At 41.8% G+C, this 14,416-nt stretch overlaps 1 protein-coding gene across 3 annotated transcripts; it reads left to right on the top strand.

Moving 5' to 3' along the window:
- The first annotated feature begins 459 nt into the window (after positions 1-459).
- LOC102702007 (pentatricopeptide repeat-containing protein At2g30780-like) lies at positions 460-6,711 on the top strand. 3 transcript variants are annotated; one of them, XR_005811956.1, is made up of 3 exons: positions 460-2,047; positions 2,357-2,446; positions 5,604-6,711. XR_005811956.1 is itself a non-coding variant. In XM_006654329.3 (2 exons), exon 1 carries the CDS (start codon positions 527-529, stop codon positions 2,042-2,044), a length of 1,518 nt encoding a protein of 505 aa, XP_006654392.1. In that variant the 5' UTR covers positions 460-526; the 3' UTR covers positions 2,045-2,047; positions 5,604-6,711. The 3 variants fall into 3 exon arrangements, 1 of the variants encoding a protein (XP_006654392.1); XR_005811955.1 differs by having other exon boundaries at positions 2,350-2,446; XM_006654329.3 differs by lacking the exon at positions 2,357-2,446.
- Positions 6,712-14,416: the final 7,705 nt, after the last annotated feature.

The following is a 14,416-nucleotide window of genomic DNA, read 5'->3' as shown; positions in this document are numbered from 1 at the left end:
AAGAGCTGTGAATCACAGCAGCCACAGCTTCGCTGCGTGGCTTTGGCTCTTCAATCATCTCGATGCATCTTACTAGAATTGTGAACCAGCATCATTTAGTTAATCACAGACCTATTGATTCAGCTTGAGACTAGAGAAATCTTTCACATGACTGTGCACCGTTATTTTGATGAATGTGTGGCCAACTAACAAATTTTTAGGAATCAGTTTTAGGGGAATTGTTGAAGATGGAATATGTTTTTGGGACCAATTTTTTTTATGGCCCAATCCAAAGTTATTGGGGGCTAACTTTTAGGCATCTCTTGGAGATGCTCTAAACTGGACCCTTTTTTTAAGCTTTTGAAGACCTCGCAACTGGCCGGGCTGACATCGCTAGGCCCAACACTATCGCGCAGGCTCACAGGTGATGATGAGAAGAGCCCACGCGAAACGCTTTGGCCCCCGTGCTCTCCTCCCCTCCTCGCACAGGTCGCTCCCGTAAACCCCTCGCGCCGCCGCCGATCCCCTCCTCGTCGGGGCTCCTCCCATGTCCCACCGCCACGGTCGCCCGCTCCTCCCCCTTCTCCGCCGCCACCTCCACCGCTCCGCCACCTTATGCCACGCGTCTGTGCCAGTCCCGCCCGACGGGATCCCCTCCAACTCCTTCCCGTCGTCGTCGTCGCTGTCGTCGTCCCCATACCCGCCGCCGGATCCCACCGCGGCGCGCTGGTCGCCTTCTGCGCCGCCGCTTTATACGTCCGCGGCCTCCCACCTCCGCGAGGCCGTGTCCTCCCTCGCGGCCGCAATCCTCGCGCTCCCCGGCGCGGACCCCGACCCATTGCCCGCCCTCTCGGAGCACTCCTTCCCGATCCTCCTCGCCGTCTCGCCGCTCGCGTCGCTCGATCTGCTCTCCCTTCTGCGGCACAAGCCCCAGCTCGGCCTTGCGGTCTTCTCGTTCCGCCGGACGCTCTCCCCGCCTCCGACCCTCCCCGAGTTTGTCCTCGCCATCTCGCTGGCAAGCCGCGCCCGCGACACCGCCGCCGCGGCCGCGCTCTTCGCTGACGCCTCCACCGCCTACTGCCCCGACCAGGCGCTCTACAATGCCCTCATGTCCGCGTACATGCACAGCGGTCTCGCGGACCGCTGCGTCGAGGCCTTCCGCACGCTGGAGCGCGACCCGCGGTGTGGACCGCCCAATGCGGACTCCTACAACATCCTCATCGCCCTCTTTGGCCGCTACCTCCTCGTTGACCACATGGAAGCCACGCTCCGGTCGCTGGATGCATCTGGCCACCCTCGCACAATTGGGACATACAATGCAATCATCGCCGGGTACCTCACTGCCTGGAGGTGGGAGAAAATGGAGTCAGTCTTCAATGAAATGGCCTCAAGTCATGTTGCTCCTGACAACACTACTCATTTGCTGATGCTAAGAGGATATGCACATGCCGGGATGATCTACAAGATGGAGCTGGCTTATGAGAGAGCACGCCAGGATGTTGGTGAGGTTGATATAGTCCATATACGTGCAATGCTATGCGCATACTGCAAGTTCAAACACGTTGATAGGATTGAAAAAATCGATGAGTTGTTGCAGAAGATGGGTCCTGATGATTATAGACCATGGCTAGCTGTACTGCTAATCCAGGCGTACGCCCAGGAAGGATTGCTTGAGAGGATGGAGCAGTGGATTGCGGAGGCACTGAAGCGCAATACCATAGTCACCTCAGTGCAGGTGTTGCGGTCCATCATAACAAGCTATTTTCGGTGTGATGCAGTAGATAAACTCGCGCATTTTGTCCGGCAGACTGAGGAGGCAGGGTGGAAGCTTTGCCGGAGCTTGTACCACTGCAAGATGGTGATGTATGGGAAGCAACACCGGTTGCCAGAGATGCATGGGGTTTTGGATGATATGGCGGCCTTTCAGTTTGACCGAACAAAGAAGACCTTTTGGATCATGTACAAGGCATATGCCAGTTGTGGGAGATGGGCCGAGGCCAACACAATACTTGGCATGATGGGGAAGCATGGTTTTGGATTCCCCCATGACGGGTTTATTCAATAACACGTGAGTAGATTCCCCTGTTCCTATATCCTAATGGATTTTCTCATAGATTGATCTACCTGGTTAACATAGTAAATTGAACCGCGGTTTTGTCTTGGGTCACTATTGGTTGTGAACTACTCTTTAGGCTTGTATGACTTCATTCACTTCTGATTTTGTTAGCAATATAGACCATTTATCAAAACCAAACTGAAGACTGGACACCAGAGTAGATCAGGTAGTGCCGCCTTATATTGGTGTGTCATGAACTACTTAAGAGTTGGTGATATACTTGGCATGTATCAAAACTTGATTATGACTGTTAGTATACAGATGGATCATGGTGGTGGTGAAGGTACTACCAGACTATAATAACCTCACATAGACTAGTTTTGGATGCTGAAGACTTGAAGAGCCCAAATGGTAAAGAAACAATACATAGTCATTGTTTTTAAACATGAATTGTGCATTTTGTTCTGTGATAAGCCACTTAAGCAACAATTATATATATGTATATGGATGTGGGGGGTGGGGGTGGGGGGAAGGCAAACATAAAGTGTTGCCTGCTTGATGATATGTTTCTCCCTTTGCATCGGAGTTACAGATCAACTTTTGTGTCATATATTCAGGATCCGCACCTGGTGTAACCATTATGTTCTGAGAAAATCTAAAAAATGCCATTGACAAACTTCTAAGTCTAAAAAATGCCATTGACGAATACGAGTTCTAAGAAATACCATCATACAAACGAATTTGTCTAAGAAATGCCATCGCCGTTAGGGTTCCATCCATTTCCGCCGTTAAAAATATTGTTCATACTATAGCACTTAACGGAAAAAAGTTGACGGAACCCTAACGACGATGGCATTTCTTAGACAAATTCGTTTGTACGATGGTATTTCTTAGAACTCACACTCGTCGATGGCATTCCTTAGAATTAAGTGTTTGTCAATGACATTTGTTAGATTTTATCTTATGTTTTAACTACTAGTAGGAAAGATATAAAGAAAATCATTGTTCTTTTCTGTAGATTATGTATTTTGTTTTGCTGTGTTTATCATGCTTAGGCCTTTTTCTTTAATAAAAGTTAGTACACCATCTTTATAACAAAAAATAGTCATGTTGCTAATGATTTTAAAGAGGCTAGCTGAATACCCATATTTTGTTGCCAATGTTGCACGTTGGACATCAGACCACATTTTGTTACCAATGTTGCATGTTGGACCAGGGATAATCATACATGTCACTTTGGACCAGAGATTTTTACAAATTGTTTCACTTTGGACCATTCTTCCTCCGCTTAGCGCTGGTCAGCATGCCCCTTCCCTGTCCTGCACTCATTGAAGAAAGGCTGCTTCTTCGTGATCCTCATTTTGTTGATCAATTTTGTATTTCTCTCTGCATCTTGATTATCTCAATCTACCTATAATGCATGCTTAAATGCTCCTTAAACTTCTTCACCACAACCAGCTGTCTTTCATTCATTACCAGGAATACTGGCTTGCTGCTTTCCTTTCTTCCACTTGATTCTTGATGCTGATTTGTTTCTTTTTAATATATTTTGAACAAATATGGTATTTTCATTGGCACTGTTGGTTCCAGCTTGGGAACAAGTGGCTCCTCCTTGTGAGCACTTGCCTAGTCGCACTCCTTTGCCATAGAAGCGTGGTGCAGACACGCTCTAGCTTGGGCGTGAGGCCTGTTCAGTAGCGCAGCAATGTTGGCAGTGACGGAGGGAGAGGAGAGCTTGAGGGTGAAGAATTAATCCCAAGTGAAACACTTTGTAAATATATATGGTCTAAAGTAAAAAAAGTGATTTATTCCTGGTCCAAGATGCAATGGTGGCAAAGAAAGGTGGTCCATCATGCAATTTACTCGTAAATGAAATATATTTTCCATAAAATGTGTGACATATTTTCTTTAGGGCATATTCATCTTAATTTGATTTTATATATGGCTATCCATTTAGATATGATTTTTTCTTAATATTAAGTTCAAGGGGAAATTTGCAAAAAATACAATGGGTGTGGGGTTGTTCACTTTGATTCCGAAATCAACTCTACCAAAATTTGTTAGTGCCAAACTTTTGCATTGCCAATATTTGATAAGGACATAAGGTTGAGATGGACAAGTAGTATTTGACAAAGATTGTTGCTTCCTCTAATTTTTTGTCTAAGGAAGATTCTAGAATAGTAGTGGAGGCAATGTTTCGATTATTACCCTTGCCTAAATTTTGGTATCACCAAAATTGGGTAGGTTTGTTTTTGCAACAAAGTGAACAACCCCATAGATTCACTGCTACCACCACTACCTCCTTTGCAAGAAGTACTCCCTCCGTCCCTAAAAAAGACAAACTTTCGGTTTTCGTGCTGAGTGTTTGACCATCCGCTTTATTTGAAAGTTTTTCAAGAAATTTTTTAGAAAATAGTCACACATAAAGCACTATTCATGTTTTATCATCTAATAAAAACAAAAAATATTAATCACAAATTTTTTTAAATAAGACGAAAAGTCAAACATATATCTAAAAACTGAAAAATTGATTTGTTTTGGGACAGAGGGAGTATAGATTAACAAAACTGATAGCGCGATGTGCTTCAAAAACTTGAGGGTAAGCTTCGCGGAATAATGCTTATGCACCTCTTTACTTTACTGCCTGTCTTTTAAGTTTTATGTGTTTGTTTTCACATAATGTAATAGTGTAAGATAGAATATTCAAATGATGGGGAACTCGCAAGGTTTTTCCTTTTAAAAATGTTCCTTTTGATACACCACTTTTCTAGCATCTAACAAATGTTCTAAAAGTTGGTGCTAGGTGCTCAGTGTTCTAAAAGCCAGCACTAGGTGCCGGGTAGCTGTTGCTATTAGGCATTAGATGGTGCATTAGTCTTCTGAACTACCATGGGTGGTGTTCTCTTGCTATTTTCATGCTATATAGTCTAGTTTTTGATGTCATATGCTTGCTAATTTCTTAGATTTTATTAGTTGGTCTGACTTGGGCACCGCCTAGGCTGGCCTAGTTCCTAGGCATCACCTAGCTGCCCGACTAGCACATATCGCCTTCTCGAGCCATGTAGCAAAAAAAAAAAGAACAACAATATTGCTGCAAAATAAATGGGATGGGCAGAGGGGTAGGAGGAAATTGATCATATGCACACTAAAATTGATTGTTTTTCATCCATATATCTATTAATCTATGACATGTGGTCCCAGGGCCAGTCTGTCATAAACCTACATTTGTAAGTGACTTGGTAACATTAACCCTGGTATGATAGCATATCCCAAGGTTGCTTAACTGCTTGCAGTCATACATGTTATTATGTCACTGTGTTATCGTGTTGTACTTCATAGTTACTTCCTAGCTGCCAGTTCAGAACTACTTGAACACTTTTGAGTGCTTAAGGCTCAGTTTTAACTCTTAACTGAAAGTCATTCATTGTGTGTTTTTTCTATGATGGTTATACCTTTTTAGCTTTCTTCACAATATACTTGATTGTTCTAATTCTTGTGCCGACACTAAGTTTATGGATTATGCTAAGTCCTTGAAACTGATAACATAGTGACCATAATACAATTTCAGGAGTTATATGGATGCAACATGACGCCGCTAACACCATATGGGCTTTTTATGCCTTTGATGCTTAAGACAGCAAAAAGTCATACATGGATCCCTAGAGCTCTGAAGTGTCCCAAAGCATGGTTGAGAGTTTTAAGCTCTACATGATTTAGAAGCTTAAGGACTGTTGAAGTTGATCTAAGCAAATGCGCTTTGGATTCTTGAGAAACTGCTGCTGCTTTCTTCCCATTCTTGTTCAGTATAAAGTGATAAACTGTAACTGGGGAGAAGTGCCTATCGACAAGATACACCACCCTCACAATCAATTATGCAGATAAATTGTAAGATGAGGCTTCCCTGCTCATTGGTCAAAACCTGTCACAGATGGAAAATGCAATCTGAGGTGCCTGCTTGTTTCATGTTGCACTTTCAGCCTTACCAAAGGTTCTTCCAGGAAATCATGGCCAACATTTACATGTTTGTGTTTGCATATCAACCTCAGCCTAGGAGCCAGACTATTGAATTGTTTTGAAGAATTCAGAATATTGGCAGCTTGCTTGGAAGTAAAACTTTGATGGTCGAGCGTTGGCAAGCAAACTAGGGAGTGTGCTTTGAAGTCTCTATACATGAACTCTCTAATTCTCTATCTTGAAGCAGATACAAGATCCTGCAAGGCACTAGTGAAGAAGAATGCACTTGGATGGTTTACTAGCAGCTCAAGTTGTTGTACGAAAGACTGGATGATATCTATCGTCTGAATAGAATGAACAGAAAAGTTGGGGATACCACTGCCGATTTCGTATTTGTTGAAAATATCGTTGCGGTGCCATGGCACTTCATGTTATTTCATTTTCAGGCCAGGAAGCACGCATACCTTTCATTTTCCCACCAATTAACTTTGCACCAGTTTTAAACATAGGTGCGACGATTCTTTTGGTAATCATACAACTTGTAACCAGCAGAAAATGTAGTTGTCAAGCATGCCCTATTATTGTCATGTATATTGTCGCTTTGTTCCATGCATCAATGTCTCCCCTTTTTCAGCTGCAAATAATTGCAGGTTATCATATAAAGCATTGCTTTCAGATTGGAATTACATGTGTTATAATTTGTTTGGTCATAGTAACTCTTTGCTGTCTGGTTGTGATCTGGAAATGCGTTGACAGATACTATATGGCAGTGTCCCCTTTTTTTGGAACATCACTCTTTTCCCTGTAGGGCAGCCTCGTGTATTTCTTTTTGATAAATCTCATGCCCATCAATAACAAATGGCCTATCAATGTGATGATAGTGCCATCATGCTGCTTGCCGAGTCAATGCTACAGGGAATTACCATGTGATGAATCAGATCCGGTTCAATACAGTTCGTTAATTATTACGAATCTCTTCGGGTGCATTAGGATCGATCGAAAATTAGGTAGACTGAAAAGTTCACAACCAACGAAAGCACAAGTTTATACTAGGTTATTGCCAGTTGTTAGTTTGTTACCTGGTCACGTACGCCAGAGGTCTCAGAGTTCAGGGCTCGTGCAGAGGAACGGATAAGAACGCACATACACTTCTCCAGATTCTCTCCAGGCTGACTAGGAGAATCACAAGTGCTTAGCTTCCCAGGTTAGAATGGTCACACGCTTTAACGTACTAGTAAGTACATAGACTGTAGTGTACTATCCACGGCTCCGGTGTCTCGGCCAGGCCCCGGAGGCCTGAGGAATCTGCACCAACGATCAAAACTTGCCATGTTGTTTTGGATAGTCAATGTTTAAAAAAGCTTTGGGCTTCAATGTCTTTTTGAATATTTAGATTAGACCTATGAATGAAAATGGACATGGTAGGCATAGACCTATGAATGAAAAGGGCCTATTTAGTTTGGCAAAAAAATACGGTAAGTTTGAAAATCCTAAACTGCTCCTTATGAAATCCTAGTCGCGGAAACTAGCGATGGAAGTTGTAATCGAATGATTCGTCATATGGAAAACTACAAGTTTTTTTTAAAAAAATATGATTCTAATCCCTCAAGGAAGGATAAATTTTACATGTCATTCAATAGTAATAAAAAATGATAAGATGATTAATACGTGGTAGTATATCACCCTACACATATGCATGTTTAAATTTGGCATATCAAAAGGAATAAACTCTAATCACTGTACTTATATTTGGAGTCATATCTATTATTTTTTAACCTGTGTAAAGTCAAAATTGATCTTGTATTTTTGATTTATCACCTACTGACATATCATTTTTTTTTAATTTTTTTCAAAGTTATTTAGATTATGTGCAAGATACGAGTGGATATATCATCAAGGTTTTAGAATAGTTCTCCTATTTTCTCACGATAGGTAATACTAGTAGCTTAGAAAGGATTGGCCGCGTATAAAAACATAGAGCAGACACCATGCTCTACGGAAACAAAGCAAAAACACAAAGCACGCTTGCTAACCACGGTGACCCCGTGGAAACTCGTCGTCTTCGTGTGCACTTGGTAGATATAGGACGTTAAAGCTATTTGAAAAATTTTATGATAAAGATTAACAGAAATAAGGTCTAAAACTTTATCAAACTTATCGAGATCCCTTAAATCTCGTTGATTAGATCCGGCATCGGTGTGCAGCCGAGCCAAGGCGCGACGCGTACGCGAGTACGTACGGGCAGCAACCCACCCAACCTTGAGGTGGGCACCCAAACCTTAAACCCGGGGCGAGCCCAGGACACGTATCCCGCACTGTAAACAGTGGCTCTCTCCCTCTCTGTCTGCGCGCTCGAGGGGAGCGCTTGTCGCGAGGCCGCGGTTTCTTTGGCACGGCGCGGGGCGGCGTGTCTCGTCGCTTTGCTCCCCGCTATCAATAACTCTGCCTCGCCTCTGGTGGTGGTCCGGTCGATCGATCGGGCCACCGTTCGGCCCGCGCGCGCGCGGTCCTCCTCCTCTCCGCTGCGTACGGGCTCGAGCATTTTTCCTCTCTTTGCTGCCTCCCTTTGCTTGTGTACCAGTGTACCACCCGCTCTCTCTCTCGCAGCACATGCTCCAATTCCTTTTTACGTACGTACCTGCATGATTAGCTGGTCTGCAATGCGACAACCAGGCGTGCCGAATTCTCCTCCACGGCAATCCTGATCACCTCGGCTTCGGGTGGCGATTTTCTCACCGATCAATTACACGTACGTCTACACGCGTGCACTCGCACTCCCGCCGCCAACATCTAGCTGCGAATTACTTAGCGCGCACATGCACACATGACCCTCCCAAAAAAAAAAATCCCAGTCATGCACACATATATATCCATATCGTGGAGAATTCTAAACCCTTTCTTTAATCTCTCCCAAGACATGGATCACAACAGGTCGTCTGCTACTGCCGATAGCGACGCCGCCCGCCCCGTACGTTGGTCCAAAGCGCGATTAAAACCGGCACAGCCCAGACGCTGTCACGTAGCGATTAGCGCATAAATGCTACTACCTCCATCCCATAATAACGTCATTTTTTGTTTTTTTCGTGTTCAACGTTAAACTATTCGTCTTATTTAAAAAATTTGTACAAAAACTTAAAAAAATTAGTCACATATAAAGTACTATTTATATTTTATCATCTAGTAACAATAAAAATATTAATCGCAAAAAAATTTCAAATAAGATAAATGATCAAACGTTAGATACGGAAAAACGAAAAATAGTCTATTATGGTACGGAGGTAATACTACATGTTTCGCCAACAAATCGAAAGGGAAAAACCATTTAGAAGCCTCTTAATGATCAGATCAAATCGCCGTACAGCGCTCGCTACTACTACTAGTACTACTGTTAGGGAGCTGGACCTGAGCATCTTGTCGCGGAACGCCGGTTTGTCGTCACCCGCGCGGCGAGCTCCCGGGCGGGGCCGCCCGTACGTACCACACACACACGCGGCCTAATGTCGCCATCGCCAACAGCTAATCGGGGTGGCAAGTGGTCCGGCTAGACGCCAAGGGCAAAGTCACCGCATCGCGATTAGCGACGACTAATTATGCCCCCCACCTCTGGCTTAGTTTAGTTTATTGGCTAATTGATGGTGCGTGTGGCTATCTGCCGGCCGACCTGATTCGAGATCGATCGATCGATGGAGCTAGCATTCGATCGAGCTGTACAGAAGAAAAGAGAGCCTGACATGATGTTCCTCGTGCCACATTTACTCGTTTTTTATTTTATGTCATTAACTTTTGTTAATTTGATTTATTACTATAGAAACGTTAAGCATGGTTTACAGCTTTGCATATTTAGATAAAACTTTTGAATAAGACGAACAATCAAATATATATGTCCAAAATTCAACAGCATCAAATAAAAAACCGAAGAAGTATGTTTTATGACAAATTATCTGTTTTTTGTGAGGTTTTGATGCGCAACTTGATTGTTCAATAACATAATATATAACTTAAATATATACTCCCGTTATGCCAAAATGTAGTTATCTAGTAACTGATTTAATTGTATTAGACTGTCAGATCTAATATTTATATTTTAAAATGGACGAATTAGTCGTATGTAATTATAAGACCACTAGATAAGTTCCAATTTGATTCAATAGTCGGTTGCAAAAATATATCGCTCCGGAAATCTTTGTTGCGGGATACTCGGATAGGATTTTATATGACAGCTCTTACTTTTACTTCTACATAAATATAATCATATTTTATATATAACTATATCAAATCTACACGCCGTTATTTCGCCATCCTGAAATTTTAAAAAAAATAGTGTTGTTTTCGCTTTCTCGCGAACTGTAAAAGTGTTTTTTTGAGCCACTGAATGCATTGTCCGCTTTGATGTGAACGGAGGCGGGGGGAGAGAATAAACCCGGAAAGAATTGCCTCTCATTTGCTGCGCATCAATCCCCAGCAAAGCTACCAGCACGCTGCTTAGGCAAACACATTTGTCGTGACCCTGGTGTCACCTTGTCACCGCCTTGGAATATCCATTTGCCGGCGTGATTAATCTGTTAGATGGTCCTAATCAGTTGGCTTAGAAGCATGGCTAAGATACCGGCGTTTTGTAGACGCAATCCCGTGGGCGACCAACAACGTGCCAAACCCAACGTAATTATATTATCAAATTAGTTTTGGTCTCGCGAAGTATCACTCTCAAGTAAAATAAAAAATAAAAAAATCAAAGCATGGCACCAGCAGGCAGAATATGATTGATTGATTGATTACGTGGAACACGTCCTTTTTTTCTTCTTTCAGATCGTTGCGAGGTGGTGTTTACATTAAGAAAATTTTTGGGACAAGTGTCACGTTAAATGTTTGATCGAATATCGTAAAGGGTTTTCGGACACAAATGAAAAATCGAATTTCACGGCCAGCCTAGAAACCGCGAGACGAATCTTTTGAGCCTAATTAATCCGTCATTAGCACGTATTTGTTACTGTAGCACTTATGGCTAATCGTGGGCTAATTAGGCTCAAAAGATTCATCTTAAGATTTCTTTCATAATTGTGCAATTAGTTTTTTGTTTATCTATGTTTAATGCTTTATTTAGGTGTCCAAAAATTTGACGTGATGTTTTTGGAAAAAATAAGAAACTGCGAGACGAATTTTTTGAGCCTAATTAATCCGTCATTAGCATGGGTTGGTTACTGTAGCACTTATGGCTAATCATCACCTAATTAGTCTCAAAAGATTCGTCTCACGATTTATCACATAACTGTGTAATTAGTTTTTTATTTATATTTAATGCTTCATTCATGTGTCTAAAGATTCGATGTGATGTTTTTGGAAAAAAAATTAGGAACTAAACAAGGCATTGGTTTGTTCCATTTGAAAAGGAGCAACACATCCATAATAAAACCCCCTTCGGACGAGAGTGCTGGAGGGTAATGGTAACGAAGTAAACTTTCGTGTGCTATAAAATGGCGCAAACTTTTTTTTGGATATGAAAAGGACTGTTTTGTCTAGAAGCTATAAACTTAGTTTTCTCGCATTTACTATATGTAGGAGCATTGAAAAGTCGTGCATTTGATGATAGGTAGTAAAGTCCATCTCATTGCGATATGGATGTTGAAGGAGAAATATGGTTTCTTTGCTTTAGGACAACACATCCATTATTAGGTACCATCCGTACCGTCCCATTTTCCACAAATAATGAGTGAAAATGTTTGCAAAATATCCATATCAATCGCTGTTTGATTTCTACTGTCCTTAAGTGAGTAGCAACAAAGCAGTCACATTTGACAAAGATGTTAATTACTAGAGCATTAAAGAGCATTTTCTTATCCTTGAGGAGGTAACCTAACATACTACTGTTTTCTATGTAAAATTTGGTATCTTAGATACTAGAAGGTACTAAATTTTATATAGAAAACAATTGTACCTCCTATTACCTTCTTAGGCATGGTAAAATTGCTCTTAGTGAACTGTTACACAACTTAAGGCCTGATGTTGCTGACACATTGAAAAAAAGTGCATGTAGTTCGTGAAAATAAATTTATTGGCTGTCATGTCGGACATTTGATCGGATGTTGGAATAGATTTTTGGGCATAAATGAAAAAAAGACGGATTTCATAGTTTGCCTAGAAACCGTGAGACGAATCTTTTAAGCATAGTTAATTCGTCATTAGCACACGTGTGTTACTGTAGCACTTATGACTAATCATACATACATTAATTAGGGTCAAAAGATTCGTCTCACGATTTTCCACCTAACCGTGCAGTTAGTTTTTTAATCTATGTTTAATGCTTCATTTAGGTGTCTAAAAATTTGATGTGATGTTTTAGGAAAAATCTTTTTGAGAACTAAGGAGTTGTTTAGATGGGGCTAAACTTTTTAGACCCATGTTATATCAGATGTTTGCATACTAATTTGAAATATTAAATATAGACTATTAATAAAACTCATCCATAATATTGGACTAATTTGTGAGACGAATCTAATGAGTCTAATTAATCCATGATTAGCCTATGTGATTACAGTAAATATTTGCTAATTATGAATTAATTAGGCTTTAAAAATTCGTTTCTCGGATTAGCTCTTATTTATAAAATTAGTTTTTTATTAGTCTATATTTAATACTTCAAATTAATATCCAAACATCCGATATCCGATATGACAGACTAAAAATAAAAATAAGTATATAGAAACAAACACCCCTAGACTAGCCTAAAGTCATCGGATAGTACGAGCACGACGAATGTCTGATTTAGATTTAATTAACCAATCTTTGATTTTTCAGATACTTTCTCTGAGTAGCCACCAATGACAAAATAAAAATGGAGCCTGTTTTGTCTCAAGCAGGAGACTGGTTCAAAGGACAAAGGAGACAAAGCGCCACCGTCGCTTTGATGTATCCCTCGCCATTATCACCAAGAACAACTACATATACTCCTCTTTTTTTTTTTCTTTTGTAAACGTCCAACACAAATGATGCCAAGCACCCAACCGACGGTGCATAAACTACAAGGGAAGGAGGCGCAAACGCACGCCACCCGGCCATTGGTACCACTTTTTGTCACATGCCAATTCCTGCTCGGAATGGAGTGCATCTGTGTGCATCTGTAGCTGAAATATCTTTGACTTTATGGAGTATTCTAGTATTTTAAATTAATCGGCTCAATACTAACAATACTGTTCTTAAAACCCTTCTGCAACTGCGCAATTTGATCCTGAAACTAGTAGCTATACCGCACAGTATCAAATCATCCGAGCTAGCCGTCCATATGCAATCCGTTTGATAGTAGCAGTAGCATGTTTGGGGCATGTGAAATGGCCTTCCTCGTTTTGGCTCCATCTCGGCCAGACAAAATGCCGCTTGGAAAGACTTTTCTTGGTTTTCTTTTTTCTCATTAGCACCATGAAAGGATAGCCCAGTTTATGAGCAGCGTGTCACATTCATCGTTGTTGTATTGCCACTTTTTACACGGGAGCGATTTTAACTGCAGCCCGTGACGAGGGGATCCCTCATCGCAGCCGCACGCCTCAGCATGTGACCGTGAAAGAAAAAAAAAAGAATACTGCTACTACGTGTCTACGACTACAGCTGCTCTAGGAAGGAACAAACAAAGCTCCAACCTGTGTCTGCGATTCTGTGGAGGAAGGAAAGGATCGGTTCCCCTATACAATCTCTCCTTTTCTCTTCGGGGCCCTTTTGAGTCGAAAAACAGATAAATAAAAAATATAGTATTTTGATAGGAATATAAATGTAAAACAGAAAATTGTAAAACACATAAAAACATAGAAATAACCGTTTGATTAGACCATAGAAAAAACACAAGAATTTAAGGAGAGATAAACACTCGTATGATTTTTTTCATGAGATTCTACCTCTTGTTATAATTCCTCCAAAGTTTACATGGCAATCCATACAAATTTTATAGAATTTCATAAGGTTCATTTCTTTGATTTAAAAGATTTTGTAGGAAAAATTTTATGGAAAGAAAATCCTTTAAAATTCCTATAAAATTTCTTAGAGGGGCCTTAGTGTTTAACTTTCCCAGCGTGTGTACATGTACTGTAGGAGGAGTAAACAATACAAGTAGAGGACGTGGGCGTGCAGGCTCCCATTGGTGGACAGGAGAGCGCCAGAGCAGCAGCCGGGGCGGGAGCCGCGGGACGGGGGGCAAGTCAAAGCAGGATGAATGTGAGGAGGGGGGGAAGGAACGAGGTGGGTGTGTGTGGGGGTGGCGCCCATTAATTGCCATGTAAAGGCAGTGCCGACTTTGTTTGTCCCGCTGCCGCATCCGTCCACGAGGGAGAGGATAAAAACGGACGCCATGCGATGCGCGAGAGGGGGGATAGATAGCCGAAAGAAAGAAAAAGAACACGAGGACGGAGAGGGAGAGGGAGAGGGAGAGGGAGAGAGAAAGGCGAG

Source organism: Oryza brachyantha, chromosome 5 (genome assembly GCF_000231095.2).
Source record: "Oryza brachyantha chromosome 5, ObraRS2, whole genome shotgun sequence".
NCBI lineage: Eukaryota > Viridiplantae > Streptophyta > Magnoliopsida > Poales > Poaceae > Oryza > Oryza brachyantha.
The sequence above is the reverse complement of the archived record's forward strand: the minus strand, read 5'-3'. Positions and strand labels throughout refer to the sequence as shown.

Coding starts and splice junctions, on each gene's coding strand:
- LOC102702007 (XM_006654329.3), top strand. CDS start 527: ATGTCCCACCGCCACGGTCGCCCGCTCCTCCCCCTTCTCCGCCGCCAC.